The 16,374-nt window shown below is 29.8% G+C and overlaps 3 protein-coding genes across 4 annotated transcripts in view; 1 reads left to right on the forward strand and 2 right to left on the reverse strand.

The window, feature by feature from the left end:
• The window catches only part of CCHa1-R (CCHamide-1 receptor), a 39,702-nt gene extending 35,233 nt beyond the window's left edge, over nt 1–4,469 (reverse strand). For both annotated transcript variants that reach the window (XM_070643247.1, XM_070643249.1), the window contains exon 1: nt 4,299–4,469. The gene's annotated coding sequence lies outside the window, so the exon portion shown is untranslated. The remainder of the gene's footprint in view (nt 1–4,298) is intronic.
• A 6,242-nt stretch (nt 4,470–10,711) lies between these two features.
• Syx6 (Syntaxin 6) lies at nt 10,712–13,967 on the forward strand. Its single transcript, XM_070643278.1, has 3 exons — nt 10,712–10,827; nt 11,059–11,718; nt 11,945–13,967. The coding sequence occupies exons 1-3, from the start codon at nt 10,790–10,792 to the stop codon at nt 12,117–12,119; spliced, it is 873 nt and encodes a 290-aa protein (XP_070499379.1). The 5' UTR covers nt 10,712–10,789; the 3' UTR covers nt 12,120–13,967.
• eEFSec (eukaryotic translation elongation factor, selenocysteine-specific) lies at nt 13,849–16,168 on the reverse strand. The gene is made up of 2 exons (XM_070643277.1): nt 15,978–16,168; nt 13,849–15,858 (listed from the first exon to the last, which is right to left on the reverse strand). The coding sequence occupies exons 1-2, from the start codon at nt 16,102–16,104 to the stop codon at nt 14,438–14,440; spliced, it is 1,548 nt and encodes a 515-aa protein (XP_070499378.1). The 5' UTR covers nt 16,105–16,168; the 3' UTR covers nt 13,849–14,437.
• Between the last annotated feature and the right edge of the window lie 206 nt (nt 16,169–16,374).

The following is a 16,374-nucleotide window of genomic DNA, read 5'->3' on the forward strand; positions in this document are numbered from 1 at the left end:
AAGGTAAAAGTTGAAAATCTAAACCTTAAAAGACAAACAAACTCCATCGCATCAATTTGGAAAGAATTTTGAAGGATTTTGTTACGAAAACAAGACGAAATTGTACTTAACAATCAAACTCAAAGTTATTCGGAAGATTTATTTTGCCTTATTTTTTCCAGGAAATATGTGATACGCCGCATTGTGTTGCTTGAGTTTATGACAGAAAAAAATCCAGAAATGTGCTTCCTGCGAAGTTTGTTTAGAATTGTTGCTAATTGAAAGCTCAGAACTCGAAGTTAAGTACAATCGACTAAAGCTCGAATTCGAGCAAGTCAAGTCGACTCGAGTCAACTTGAATAAAATAAGTCGAGTTCCGCCATTTTTCATAAAGTCCGAGTCGACTTAAGTCGACTTAAATTCAGCCAACTTCGAGCTCTGCCCTAACATTAAGTCAACATTTCTCCACCCTTCCACTTTAAAGCCTTACAACAAAACTAAAGAAAAAAAAACAAAACTTTTCATCACGCAAATCAACACAAGAATCATGAAAAATTGACGAGCTTACACAAACATTAGAGATAATTCGCACGCTCACAAATACGTAGAAGACTGGGTTAAAACTTTAAATCGATTTATTTCAAGTGGTTGAATAAGTTTTGGATACATAAATCAAAGTGTAAGCAATTTTTTCGTCCTTATGTTAGCTCAGACGATGATTTTGTCGGTGCCTAATGAAATTTTACGCAACGTTTGCGATAATCTGAAGCAATGTGTAAGATGTAGAGAAAGAGAAACTATAAAACAAGATGAAGAATTGTTAAAAAACTTTGATGAAAATTCTTTTTCCTTGATGAAAATGCTAAGAAGAATGATGACTTGTAATTTAAGTAGTTTCCTACCCTAGATAAGAATCTTAGAAAGGCTTTTATACTCCAAAAGGGATATAACAAGAAGAATATTTGTAATAAGATTATTGTATTATATAGATGGGGAATAGAAGAGAGAAATGCAGAGCGCGTTATAAATCATTTAACTTTTTCACCTCTATGATGATATCTCTGCCGTTCTATGAACGTATAAGAAGAAAATTAAATCTACACACGCACAGATTTTATTTCTTTCTTTTCTTCTCTCTCTTTTTATTAAGAATCTTTTCGCCCTCAGCATGTTATGGAATGACAATTATAATCAAGGATTTGTATGTCTGTAAGAATATCTTTTTGATTGTCCTTAAATTTGTTGTGATTCTTGGAAAGAAGGTTTAATTTCATTCGTTCAATCTGTTGCTTGTGCATTTTGGATTTTGAGTAAATAAAAACTTATTATTGTTGAGTTTTTACTTCGATGATTTTCTTTTGTAAGGGTTTAGGGTATTATTTTGTTATGATGTCTTACACGGGTTAGAGCAGTGTATTTCAAGTAGCGTGTAGCAGTACGCTGGTGTGCTGTTGAACAAACTCAGTTGTGCCTCGAAAAATTCAAAAATTTCAAATTTAGATTGTTTTTTGAGAAAATTTAGAAATTTTACTAATAAAAGCAAAACTGATCTCAGTATTTTGGACTAATGTAGAAATCAATTCAACATAAGTTACAATCAAAATGTTGAAATTGATGTTCAATTTACTTTGTTGCACTGTTGCAAGGTTGAGAAACACTGGACTAACTTTTTCTCAACAACCCTTTCAAAATGAAGAAGTTTTTTGTTCAACTCGAAGAACAAGATAATCAAAACTTCCATTAATGGATGTTGCAGTGTTCTTAAACTAAGTAACTAAGCTTCCATATCTAGTTTTAATCTCAAATCCAAGTTGAATCCAAGTTAAATCATAAAAAAAGGATTTAAAAATATCAAAATTGATGATAAACTTATGCAAAAATGTTGTGAAGCTGTTCACTTTAAAGTCATCCTGAATATGGATTTAATCAAAAATAATAAACTAAATGTGAAAACTTTATCAAATATTATGTGAGTTTATACGAATTCAGGAACATAAATACACAAAAAATACATTTTCAATTCGAGATTTATGAATACGATGAATCCTTATTTGCTGAATAAACAGCTCCAGTTTTTCTGCATATTTTCACAATATTCTTCAAATTGCATCTCATTTTTTGTCGAAAAAAAAATCAAATACAATATAATCGGATGTTTTCTGACAATAAATTGAATCTCAACATGTCTCATAAGCTCATAAAAAATTTACGTATTTTCTTCTTCCTTTACAAAATTTTTTGAACATCCAAAAAAAAGTCTTGTTGGAAAATTTTATAAACTTCTCAATTTCCTATAACTCATCGCGAACACAAGGACAAAATAAATCCTTAATAATATAAAGTATGCTTCACGTACAGTGATTGAAAAATAATTTAATTTCACCTTATTTCTGTTGGAATTTTTTGTCAATGATGAGTTTTTAAGCTCAAAAGAATATTTTATGACTAGCTTTAAATTGAATCCATCGATGGAATTTTTAATGTTGAGAAAATTAATCCTCGAATTTGTATCTTAAATCTTACTTGAAAATTATCATGCGGGCTTATTATATTAATTAGGGTTTTTGCTAATTAGACAGCAAACATGACTGTCTGCAAATTAACTTTTAAATCCGCTTTAAATCTTATTATTTTCTTTATGTTGAACATATTAAGAATTCTTTTTATTATTTCGTCTCGTATAGATTATCAATTTTAATTAATTTTCTAGGGCATTACTCTATCGAGAATTTGAGACATCCTGACATTCTGTAGTTAAAATTTTGGTGAAATATGAAAAAACAAAAAAATTGAAAACAGAAGCTTCAAACTCTTATTTTTGAAATTTAATTTAAAAATTAAATTGATAGGAAGGCAGTTGAATATATTTAAATTTTCAATTTTGATGAATATATTGCTTTTGGTCTTTCAGTGAAACCACTATTTAAACTTTGTAATTGAGGCTTTAAATTTCAATTTTTTTAATGCACATTCGAGCTCACAACATAACCACAAATGACAGTCATATGACGTAAAATCATCATGACATCGTCAATCTCGAGTGACACAAATGAGGAAGGCTCCACAAAAAGCTCTTTTATTAAAACCAAATGGAAGCCACCTCCGAGTGATATCCATATGACTGAAAAATATAAAATATAGAATTCAAAGCAAAACAAATTAAGAAACTTATCCAAAGTTTACAACTCGACAGAATGTCTATTTAATGCCTAGACCTACGGTCGATTAATGGCATTTTCTCCTGAACGTGCCATAATACGTGTCATTAGACGACTGCATTTAATTACTGGCCATTATGTCAAGCTGTCCACTTGGAAATGACAAGTTTAACTGTTCCGGAAATATTGTTGCACAATTTAAAAGAAAGGAAAGACGAATAAATTTAAATTCAATTATTTTTACTCGACTCGAAATTGATTTGTGTTAAGTTCAATTGAAAAGGCTTTAAGTGCGTTTAGATCTGATTAAGTCAATGAAAGTATTTAGAATTGATTAGAATTACTTGAACTGGATGTTTTGTGATGTGGCCAGTAATTGATTTGAACAATGTAGACTTTTGTAAACCTAAGTTCCAAATCGGAGAGTGGTTCCAGGATGTAAATAAGTAAGAATTATCCATTTGAAATCCAAAAAAATCTGAATCAACACAGAATTTTCATCAATTTTAAACAATTATAAACACATTGAAAATTGAAATTTAACAAATTCAAAAAATGTATTAAGTCATGCTGTGACCTCCCATACTATTAAATATCACTTTCAAAATTTCATGCTGAATAAGCAGAATTTAAAAGCTCCAAAAAAATCACAAATTTACAATCAAAGCCGATCAAAAAATTGAATCCTCAACTGTTGCATTTCTTCTTCAGAATCGTTATATGATTTATGGCATAAAGTTCTTCCATAAAGTTGTTACACCTCGGGTGTGAAAAACCAACAAAATTTTAATTTAAAGATGGTAAATTTTCAACACAAAGTACTAAATTTTCAGCATTTGACATTTTTTTGACTAGCTGATTTATGAGTCAAGACGGTAAATTTACAGAAAAAAATCTCTGCCATTTGAACTCGCTTGTGATAATTTTTCATTTATTTTTTTTATCTTTAAATAAGCAAAAAAAACTTTCTTTTTGACTGAGTCAAGAGCACAAACAAGGAATTAAGTTTCACCAGATTTTTATTTCCCACGAGAACTTCTTTTCATTTTAATTCATTTCCAGTCCATTAATGATGATTTATTAGATCTTTCGACTAAATAATAAGTCTCAATATTTATGGGACATTATGAGTGATTAATTATCATATTTATTTTGACACACACTTGATATGTCATCACGAGAGCAAATTCCTCCAATTTTTGAATTTTTTTTTAAGGCTTAACTAATTTCCATAAACATAAATATTTTATAAGGATCACAATATATTCACAGAAAAATAAAACTACATAAATATCAATAAATAATTTATTTTTTTTCTCTTCAACTAACTGTAGACCGTACAATACGCGATGCGATCTAATGAATGACTGAGGAATTTTTTTCAAAACTGAGAAAATTTTTTGCTCTGATAAAAAAAAAAGAAAGAAAAAAAATACGAAAAATTTCATTTTCCACACAACAACGGAAAGAAAATGTTGAATGTTTTAACACCTTTTTCTCGATTGTTTGATGAAACATTGAAACATTAAACATTGAATGTTTTGACACACGAACCACCTGTTGATCATGAATGAATAACAACAATTGATAAGGAAGAAATTCTCTTTTTTTGATTAATGGGATTATGTTATTTAGCATAAAATTAAATGCTTGACATTCAATACAGAACCGCAATTGTGGTTGTACTTTACATAATTTTCTTAAAGGCATTACCAAAATCCCTTTAAATAAATTGTTCTACATACCAAAAAAAATATATAGGTAAGATATTCCTCATGTAGTGACACAAAGCTTGATTCAAGATGAATGAAGGATGCGAAGATGAGAAGTATGATTGTCAGCATAAAGGATGAATGGGAGGAAGAAGAAGAAGATGGGAGAAAATATTTTGAAAGCATCAAATACTTTACATACCAAAGGAAATATCTTCAAGATGTTTTAAGCATATTATATCATGATGGATCATGAAGCCTTTCGTTTTTCCGTATTGAGAATTCAGTGTTTGAGTCGTGGGAATAACATAAAAATATTGAGACATGACTTGGAGAAATTTTTTTCTCTTAAGCTTCATGATTTTATAAACTATTTTTGCATTATACAGACACTGTGTTTGTATGTGCGGGTATGACGATTTGTGACATGTTTTGTAAGTGAATACTTATGATACTTTCATGATCTAAGGAATATCAATGGCATTTTTTGTTCGTACTCGATTCAATTCAAAGAATAGAAGAGTTGAGTGAGTTTTGAAGGATTTTTTCTAGTGATAGCAGCTGTTGGGAATACATTGAATTATTTTATGATGGATAATAATTTGAAATTCTAGTAAATTGCTTGTCAAAACTGGTCGTATTGTGACAGAACTGTTGTTATGAATAGCTGATGACTTGGCAATTGATATAACTTGGAATTGGAATGAGATTGTAATTTATTACCATAAAGTTCTGCTTTTTTGAAAAAGTTTTTAAAGATTTCATTTCTTTAAATTTGAACTTTTTGAAAAAATTAAATTTTTCGAAACAAATTAACTCTTTGAAAATGTTATAAAAAATTAAAACTTTCAAAGTAAATGAGCGTTTTGAAAGTTTTGAGGCTTAAAAATTTAGTTTTTGACTTTTCGACAATTTTAAATTGAAACTTTCAAGTAATTGAGCTTTTTGAGAGCTTTTTTTTGGAAAAATTTTGAATTTATTTAAAATTGAGCTTGTGAACAAGCCTTTTTTTGTGATAGTTTTGAGATTTTTGAAAATTGAGCTTTTGAATCTTTCAAATCAATCCAGCTTTCTGAAACTTTTAACGCTTTTCTGTAAGAATTTTTAAAAAACATAATATTGATAAGTATAGCTGAACTCATCCTTTAACAGCATTGAATTATTGAAGATGGGCATGGCCGTTTAGAAATTCACACTCAGTAATTTAAAGTTAAAGGCATTTTTCTACTTAGAAATTTTTTGATCACTTTTGATAGTTACTTTGTAGAGTTTATTTTTTGAATTTTTTGAAAATTGAGTTCCATTTTTAAAATTTTTCAAATTAATACAATCGCTTTCTGTATTATGATTTAAATTGTTTAGCATAAAGCTTTTCTTTAAGAAGATTTTTAAAAATCATTAAATATTGATAAGTATAGCTGAACTCATCCTTTAACAGCATTGAATTATTGAAGATTCTATTAGTCATAGACGAAGAGTCTATTTTCCGTCTATCTTTCCAAGTGCACATTAAATAATAATTCTAGGTTACTAAGTTTATATGAGCAAATGCAATTAAAGTTCAATAAAATCCGCTTAATAGTCGGTTATAAAACTGTCTATATTCCACCCACTTCAAGAGACTTCTTCAGCTAAACAATATACACATCCTTTTAGGTATTAAGAATGTCTGGCAATTCCTTACTTAACAAAGAAAACAAATGAATAATGATGTTTTTATAATGATGAATTGATCGGCTATAATCTCTTGTTTGAGCTTTTCTTGTTCTTTATCAATTTATTTTTTACATTATTTTATATATTAGATAGGTTTGGAGAGAAGGATGTTGATGTGTGTTTTCCCAGAAGTATATTTAGTGACGTAATAAAATTCAGCAATAAATCTCTCAAAGGGACAGCAAACAACGAGCAATTCAATAGAAATTTTTCAATCGATTGGTGTGTCTTGTACACAAATGTTTTTATGACATTGAATCCAAATAACAATTTCAAGTAAGATGTCAATTTAAGCACTACATGCATTTAGTACCATTTAAATTGTAAACATATCTACATCCTCTTCATGGTTGCAAAGGGAAATCATAAAGTGGATGTAAAATGAATCACGTAGATGAGAGCTTCTCTAAAGGAGCATTGCTAAGTTGTTTATATACATTTTGAAGCACTAAATTTGCATGTAAAAGCTAGAAAAAGCTTGCAATTAAAGATGTTAACAGCTCTAAGTTATTAGTGGAATAAATACAACACCTTTTGTGTTAATTTGCATGGAATTTAAGTTTTGAAAATGAACTCATTTCAACCTAGATTTTGCAAAAAGAATTAAAATTTAAAGCTTTGAAATTGAAGAAAAATTTGTAAATTTTTGACGGAAATTATTTTTTTGAATATTAAACAGAAAATTTTCGGAGTCTTTATTTAAATTTTTAAAAGTCGTTAGGTATTTTTCATAAACATACATCAGTAATTTTAATTAAATATCCAGTTTTAAATATGAAAATACTTCAAACGGCATTACAACACCTACTGACAGACATAAAAATTTCAACAAACTCCCACCTATATGCATCTCTAAGTAAAAAATTATGTTTTGCACGTTCCTATCATATAAATTTATTTAATGTGACACATACGTAATAAATTATGGAAGTAGTAAGGGTTCATTAGAAATGAATATTTAAATATGTTGTTATGAGTTCATTAAATCTTCTTTCATGAATTATTTGTACACGAAATGGTACTGGGATGACAGCATGAATTACTCAAAGTACCAAAATTTTAATTTACTACATTTTCTATTGTTTTAAATTCGGGAATATGGATTGTATGTCTTATTAAAATTCAAGGCATACATAATATGCTTCCATGCTCCATGATCTATTCACGATTTTTCATTTCACTTGCATATGACTAGGATAATAAGCATTTTCAACTATTAGTATTCATTCTTCTAAGTTTTTGCTCTCTTGCTACATTGAAATTTCTTTAGTTTTCTGTAGCTTTGATACGTTTCCTTCCTTTTTATATAAGCTCCTGTCAGGGTTGATGTTTACCTTTTATATCTGGAATCTCTAGTAAAAGCATATTCAATAGTGCTGTTATTTAGATCGTAGATGAATAAACACTCCGAGCAGCACACTACGATTAATATCGTTCTGTGCGCTAAATGGATCGAAATCAGCCGTCATGGTGCCACCATAGAACCTTAACCTATTTAAAGCTTTCTGTCAAAATGAGGCCTTAAGGACTTTGATATGTTGTTCCTCAATTGTTATTCTAAATACTCCACAGCTTTCATCCAGATTCATCACAACCATCCAAAACATAGTCCAATGCCAACCCTCAACACACCTGTTCAACAACCCTGCCTTCTACAATGAAAGCATAAAGCTCAAACAGAAAAGTTCACAGACTTATATTTTATGCAAATAAAGAAGAAATAACTTTATCCTCAAACAAGGAAGGTGACCCCTTATTAAGTCATTGGAACAATATTATGAGTTAAATTCATTATTGACAATATTTTGATTCAGGTCAATCTGCAAAAAACCTTTTTTGATTTTATTAAATTTAAAGTTTCTGTGACGAAGTTTCTTTACCAAGATTCAATTATGTGATTGCTATTTTCAAAGATGCATTGGATGTCTTTTGAGCAGCTTAGATGAAAACTTTTTATCCAAATTTTCCTCATTTAATATCAAGGCAAAGTTAAGTTTTTGTAAAAAGGAAAATGCTCGTTACGTACATCCGATAAGATGCAAAAACCATAGCAATTACAGGACTAAAGTGCCAAATAAGAGAATATTGAAGTAGATAGGAAAAGTGAATAAAAGAAAAATTTATGCTCGAGAGGATAACTTAATTGAAATAAAATTTGGCAATGCAAGTTTGGCAAAAGGCACAGCAGATGCTGCGATTGGCTATTCAGATTTTAAATTAAAGGGCGACTCAGCTGTTTTGCAGATGTTTGTTGATAATTTGGGGTTGTTAACTTGAATTATTGATCCAAAAGTGTGCCAAAGATGTGATTCTTGACCGATCTAATGGCATTACTTCTATAACTTGTAAATGAAGGAACTTAAAAGTCTCTATCGGGTTAAATAATAATTGTCTAGAAGTAATGGTTTTGTTGTTTGAAGATTGTAAAGTATTATTATTGTTATTATTATTTTCTATTGAGGGGACTAACAGCCATAAAAAGGGGGTTGCATGCTCATATTATTTGAATATGAAAAAACCGTTGGCATTTTATAAACAAGTTCAAATCGACTCTACAATGTTCTTTAAACCAGTATCCTTGCAGTCGGAATGAATTTTTTAGAATTTCTTACGTGTTGGAAGCTGGCAAGAAAATCTTTAAAATCCAGCCAATATCGAGGGGAAATAGTTCATCAGAATTTTGACATCACCTTATTTTATTGCCAATCTTCATGCAACCTTTGACTTGCAAATTGGCAAGTGTCTTTGAGGCTAGAATTAAGCAATAAATCGTTCCACAAAGACCAACTACTCAAAAAGTATTTTTTACGATAGGAAATTATCTTTCCGCCAGACTGTATCCTGCCTTGGTTAAAAAGCAAATAAAAAGCAGTAATTTGATTGTGTCTATCTTGTGGCACAAAAGGTATCAAGCATAGTGAAATGCCAATAATTACTTCCAATGAAAGGCTATAAAAGTGTTATCAGATTTTATGAACTACATCCACAAAATTAAAAATAAATTAAAGGCATCAACCACAGAAAGCATAAAAATAATTCTGACCAGAAGTTATTAATGCAAGACCACACATATTTTCATGTGAAAATTGAAAAAGCAGGAAGGAAGAAGAAATGGGAAAACTTTTTTTTTTTTATATTTTCATTAACCACTTCATATTCAACACATTCATTACCATATGAATATGTTTCTTCCTTCATATGACTTCATGTATGTAAATGAATGAAAAAAATCCCCAAAAAAATATCATGTTGGTTAAATTTGATGTAGTTTCTCGGTCATAAGAAAAATCTACGTTTTTCCATCCACAAATGAATTTTCCATAAATTTTCATAATGTATGATCTCAAGTTCTTATTGCTTAAATAATCTCACACGACCAATGGCAAAAAGATTGAAAGATGGGAAAGTTTATGGCACTATTAATCACTTTTTTTTGTACTTGTTGGATGAGAAAATCGTTGTCGAAGTCGTGAAACTAGTGAGATAGATAATTTTATGATGGAAGATAAATCACATAATCGTGAGATGCTTAAGATAAAGTCTATGCAATTATGTGTAAATCTTTTTATGTCTTAAACTGTATTAAATTGACTATTAGAGTCTCTTTTTTGAGAGAATGTCAATTTTTTGCTGAAGAAACTCGTGTCATGTTGCTGTTAAATTTTATTGTAGTTTAAGTAGTCTTTGAAATTAATTAAAACTTTTGTTTTGCATAATCATCGAAAAATCTCAGAACTTAATATTTCTTTCTAACATAAGGATGTATACATTGACCATCATGATGGATGACACGTAAGGAAAAAAAATCGTTTAAATAACAATTTAAATTAAACTACAATTAACGGAAATTTTAAATTTAAAAAGTAACGAAAAATCAAAATTCAAATTAAAGTTCAAAATTTGAACTTGATGGCTACGGTACTTGAATTCAGTATTTTTTGTCTAAAATAATTAGGACAAGTCTATTCGATGCAGTAAAAAGTCAAAAAATCGCGTTAATCTAAATTAACATCTCGTCAGTTAGGAAAGGATTCCAATGTGAAATAAAAATAACTGCCACAAAAAATTTAAAATTTTATTTTTTTCAAATGACCCACAATTGGGCAATAATAACTGCGAATAGTGGGCAAATCTTATGTTTACCGATAATAAGTGGGTAAAATGTTGTGAATCTGATAATCTTGATAAAATTTTAATTTTTTCTAAATTTCCGTACCATTTGTGATGAATTCTTCTGCGGATTTATATTTAAAATGTGAAGTGTAAGGCCGGAATATTGGATATACCTAGATTATTTATCATTTCATTGGTTATTTTTATCTTTTTTTATTTGCAGATTTTTTTTTATTTTTTCATCTAAAAAAATTATTGATTTTTCCTTTCCTGCTGTAATCGGGAAAGTCTTATTTTTTAAAAAAAGTTTATTTTGTGATTACCTTGGCTTTTTTTGTGTATCTTCACTGAAATTTATATCGTGTACAATTATTTTGCAGTGAAGTTTTTAAAGGACTAAATAAAACTCGTGGACTGTTTTTGCGATATCGCGAGCTTCAGAACGATACGAGCGATCCAACAGATCTTGAATATACGACAACAGAATTAAGGAACTCATTAAGGTCCATTGAATGGGATTTAGAGGACTTAGAGGATACAATTGCTATTGCTGAAAAGAATCCAAAGCAAAAAGTTGACTTACAGGAACTTAATCAGCGACGGCACTTTATAAATGCTACAAAAAATGAGATCAAGTCTATGAAAGATAAAATTAGCATCTTAAAAAATCGTGATAAGGATATAACAGCGATTCAACCATTACTTGACGATCCATCGCCAATAAATACAGCCACAGTCAATAATACAAACAGTAATAATTGTAATAATAATTTAAATAACTCAATTGGAAACAATTTGATGAGCACTATGGCAGCTGCACGACATCATGGTACCAAATACAAAAAGCTCGAGAATATTAATGACAGTCCCAATCATCATGGAAATTTTAACGGCGAGAGTCCATTCCTTGGAGAAACTGTCTCGATTCAACAAAGAATGCTGCAATCACAAGATGAACAGCTTGACGTCCTAAGTGACTCGATAGGAACACTCAAAACCGTCAGTCGACAAATTGGAGTGGAAATTGACGAGCAAGCTGTGTAAGTGACATGTAGAAGGGATATTTTGCATTATTGTAGTGCTCAGTATGCAATTAGCTTTAAAAACAAAAATAATGAAACTTTAACGGTTTAAAAATTTTCAAAATTTGAATTCGCTCTAACATTATTAAATTCAAATTCTGAAAATTCGTTAAAAAACAATTGAAAATTTTCATTTCTTAGACTAATCTGTGACATTTTCTTCTTACTTTCACAATTTTTGCAGCATGCTCGACGAATTTGGAAATGAACTGGATGCAACTGACTCAAAACTTGACGCAACAATGAAGAAAGTTGGAAAAGTGCTACATTTATCAAACAACGATAGACGCCAGTGGATGACAATTGCATTCCTCAGCGTCTTGCTAATAGTTGTGATAATACTCTTCATTATTCTTTAAATTGGCTGACTAAAAATACACAAAGTTTACGATATTTTGATCTCAACTAATTGAAAAACTGGACATGAAAAGTGAAATGTTTTGATGTGCTGCCTGTTTGTAAGGCATGACTTGTGTATTTATTAATTAAAAAAAGAAAAGCATGAATGTGAAACTTACGGTGAATATTGGCTCTAAATAACACAATTTTAATGATTTTAAGTTAAAACGTGAAAGTTAATTCACTCTTGAAAATGATCCTATGGATTAATAGTCGTCCAAAAATCATCATAAGGACATTTATGAATGTTATTGATTAGAGAAGAATGTAATCTAAGTAAACAGTGTTTTTAATTGGTTTGAAATCGTGTGCTGTGTACGACTTTGGAATGACATTGTGCAAGACTTGGAAGGGTTATGATGATGAACCAAAATCGTACGTTGCATGCGGTTTGAGTGTTTCTATGCATTTTAGGCACACAATTAACAACATTGATTACTGGATGTGCTGGATTTTGGACTATAAATTTTATACTTATTAGACAAGATAAATTTTAATGAATTTTAAGCCAGCTTTTCAGTGGAAACTTTCTTCTTAGGAAAACCTCTAATTTATGTCAACAGCATGAACATTTGGTACGGCAATTATCTATGTTATTTCCGAGCCAAGACGACTGTCAAGCATGAGAAAAACTTGTCACATCAAATTTAATGCTGTTCAGGTTTTGTTTTATGATTTTTATAATAAAAATTTTAATTAAAAAAGAAGAGTGAATAAGACGTGTGCATGATTACTTTCGTGTGTGTACATAATAATAATGATTGAATCTAAAAAATTTGTATTTCTCTTCTTTTTTTGGGATTTTCTGTAAATGATAAGGAAAAACATGAAGCATAAAAAATTTATGATATAGAAAAAAAAAACTATTTTTGTAGGTCCTCAAATGTGGAACAGTAATTAGATGGATTTCGGAATTTAAATTTAATTAACCTAATTCTACTTTATGCAATATTTATTTCCTTCAAATTTAAATAATTAATAACTTTTTCTTTTTGTAGATACAAATTTATGATAAATTAATACAATTATCTTCCTAAGAATGTCAAATGGTTACACATAAAAGACACGTACACACAGTAAACTTACCTATTCAGATAACTATATTTTAAATGTTTAAAATAATTAATCAAAAATTATTATTCTAGTCAAACTTAATAAAATTATATGGACTTTTTGGGGTGAAAATCTTTAATTTCTGGTCAATTTTATTATATCTATCAAGATGAATTTGAATTTTTAACGGTCAAAAAAGATTTGAATTTCTTACCATCTAAAATCTTAAAAAGTAACGGTAAAATGAGATTTAAATTATTAACAGTCAGTAAAATTTCAAAATTTGAATTCGCTCTAAAGGGAAAATCCTGCGATTAATTCAAAATTCAAAAAAGCCGTTAAATGACAGTCAATTCAATAAAATTGATTAAAATTAAAGACTTTCACCCCTTAAGTATAAAGATTATATTGCATATAAATGAAAAAAATCCACTATCGTTAATAGAATGAAATCAACAAAATAGAAGAGATATTTATACATGAAATATAATACCAACAACACTGCAATATCAGCCAAATTTTATTAAATATTTCTTGTTTCCTTTCTATTATTAAACAATATTATTTATTTTCTTAACTAACAAAAAAAAGACATACTTACAGTACATAAATAAGAATGATATTTATTTCCCCAATATAAAAAAAATAGATGGATGTCAATAATATTTTTTAAAATTATCAAATTTCAAGATATATCTCTGAAACATGAAACAATAATTTTCTTCATAGTTTCCCCATCATTCCACAATTGTAATGTAATTTATTGAGATGAAAAATGATGAAATATAATAAAAAGTCGATAATTTGATAAAATTTAAAATTCAATATCGGGAGTCGTTCATAAGCGATGTCTTATTTGAAGCTTTTTGGCTGTCATATACTCAAATATGGCGAAAACAAATGCTAGATAATTCTTATTAATATCTATGATCTCATTAACGTCAGTGACACTGTTGCACTAACATACTGAGATCAGTGACACTGTTGCATTGAGGTCAGTGACACTGTTACACTGAGGTCAGTGACATTGTTACACTAAGGTCAGTGACACTGTTGCTCTGATCTCAGTGACACTGTTGCACTGACCTTAATGATACTGTTGCACTGACCTTAATGACAATGATGCACTGACCTCAGTGACACTGTTACTGCTACATTCAAAAAGCTCAGTATCCAACAAATTCCTGGACATCATATATGCACAACCCCCACCAGCAACATTTATTTATTGAACCATTCGATGATTCTTATCGAATATAAATTTCTTGAATGACAGATGAACTTTAATGTCACTTTTCGAGCTCTTGATGGAATCAATTGTCGTCTGACTCAGAGGACTTGAAAATTGTACTTTCACTTTTGACGATTGGCCAAAAGAACCTGAAATGATGCCAACTTCACCTGTTGATAATTTACATTTCATTCTCTCGAATTTCGACCTGTCTGTTTCCTTTTTGAATAGATTAATCACAATAATTTCATAGTCGTTAACAAGTCGCTGAACATTTCCTTCTCTTGACTTTTCCTTATAAATCTTAAGTCTCTGGAGGAAGCTTTCGTGACTGTTCTTGTCAATTGATGAATTTTTAACGAGGATATTTCCATAAAATGCAAGTCGACAGACATTCGTCTGTTCTGTATCCAATTTAGATGCTATCAACAACATGTCATCATAAATCAGTACAGGATGTTCGAACTCAATAAGTGCAAAGTAGTGTCTATTATCCTCATCATTCTCAATTATCATGTCTTCATACTGATATTCAGACCCAAAATCAAATTCATTGATATTATTTGAGAATATTATGATTGTTGCCATGACTGTTTCGTGACCAATTGAACAATGAAATTTGGTTTTTGACTTGATGTCACGTTTGAAATATTTGATGCGATTTAATTTTATGACTGTTGCGTACGATGTCTCGACGGTTCCTTTATTGCAAATTAATCCACGTTCTAATAATTTAGAATCAAAATTTGTGATACAAATTCCAACACGATCACCGGAAATTGCTTTTTCGATTGGTTTTTTGAACATTTGCATGCTTTTGATTTTTCTATCCATTTTGAGGCTTGGGATTTCTATGCTGTCATTTATCTTTATGGTTCCTTGTAAGACAGTTCCACTCAAAATTGTTCCTGATCCTTTAATTGAGAAACAGTGGTCAAATGCGAATAAAAATGAAGCGTCATTGGGTCTTCTTAGTTCCAACTTGCATGCTTCCTCCTTAATTGATTCTATTAATTTATCAATATTAATATTTTTAACTGCAGACACTGGAATGGTTTTAGTCCCTTTAAATATTGTCGGTTCTAATGTTTTTGATACCTTTTTAGTCATTTTCTCTATTGCTGTATCTCTCTTACTCTCCTCAATCATGTCTATTTTATTAAGCACAACAATCATTGGCTTCTTATTGATCTCACCGAGAATAAGGCACTCTCCTGTCTGTGGCTCAAATCCTTTCTGGATGTCAACCACTAAAATCATCATGTCAATAATTAAATTCCCTCCAATAATTGTCCTTATTAAGGAATTATGTCCTGGACAATCAACGAATGTTAGAATCAATCCATCTGTCTTTTCTTTCAGCCTTTCTGGTGCATCAATTGATAAAGCTGAAAATCCAAGATCGAGTGTGATTCCTGTAAGTATTTTAGAATTAATAAGGCATTGAACTGGATATTTTCAACTCTGGAACTCAGTTGAAAGCTTCCTAAGCTTCATATCAGACTTAACAAGTGTCCAAAAATATTCAACTTACCTCTTTCTTTACTTTGAGGATTTTTATCAAACGCAGCTGTGCTGGAAATATTCGACAATATTTTTGATAAGCTCGTTTTACCAGAATCTACGTGACCTAGTAATCCAATATTGATGTTAAGTGGCATTTTGTTGTTAAATTAATCTTTTATCTCATGTTATTTTCCGGTATAAATAAACAATTTTAAAAGTTGATGGAGTGACTTCAGCGCATTTAATGCAGTAATTTATTATATCGAGTATACGAATAGTTTTAAGGATACGAGTCACATCTAGAAACACAAATACAAGATCCAGAAAGATCCATAATACTTAAAAACCCAAAATAGCAAGATCCAGTAGTCATTTTCAGAATCACAAGACAAGTCTAAAAGAAAGTTTCTGAGACTTAATACATT

Source organism: Chironomus tepperi, unplaced genomic scaffold (genome assembly GCF_022539635.2).
Source record: "Chironomus tepperi strain 1889 unplaced genomic scaffold, CSIRO-AGI_Ctep_v1 contig_309, whole genome shotgun sequence".
Taxonomy (NCBI): domain Eukaryota; kingdom Metazoa; phylum Arthropoda; class Insecta; order Diptera; family Chironomidae; genus Chironomus; species Chironomus tepperi.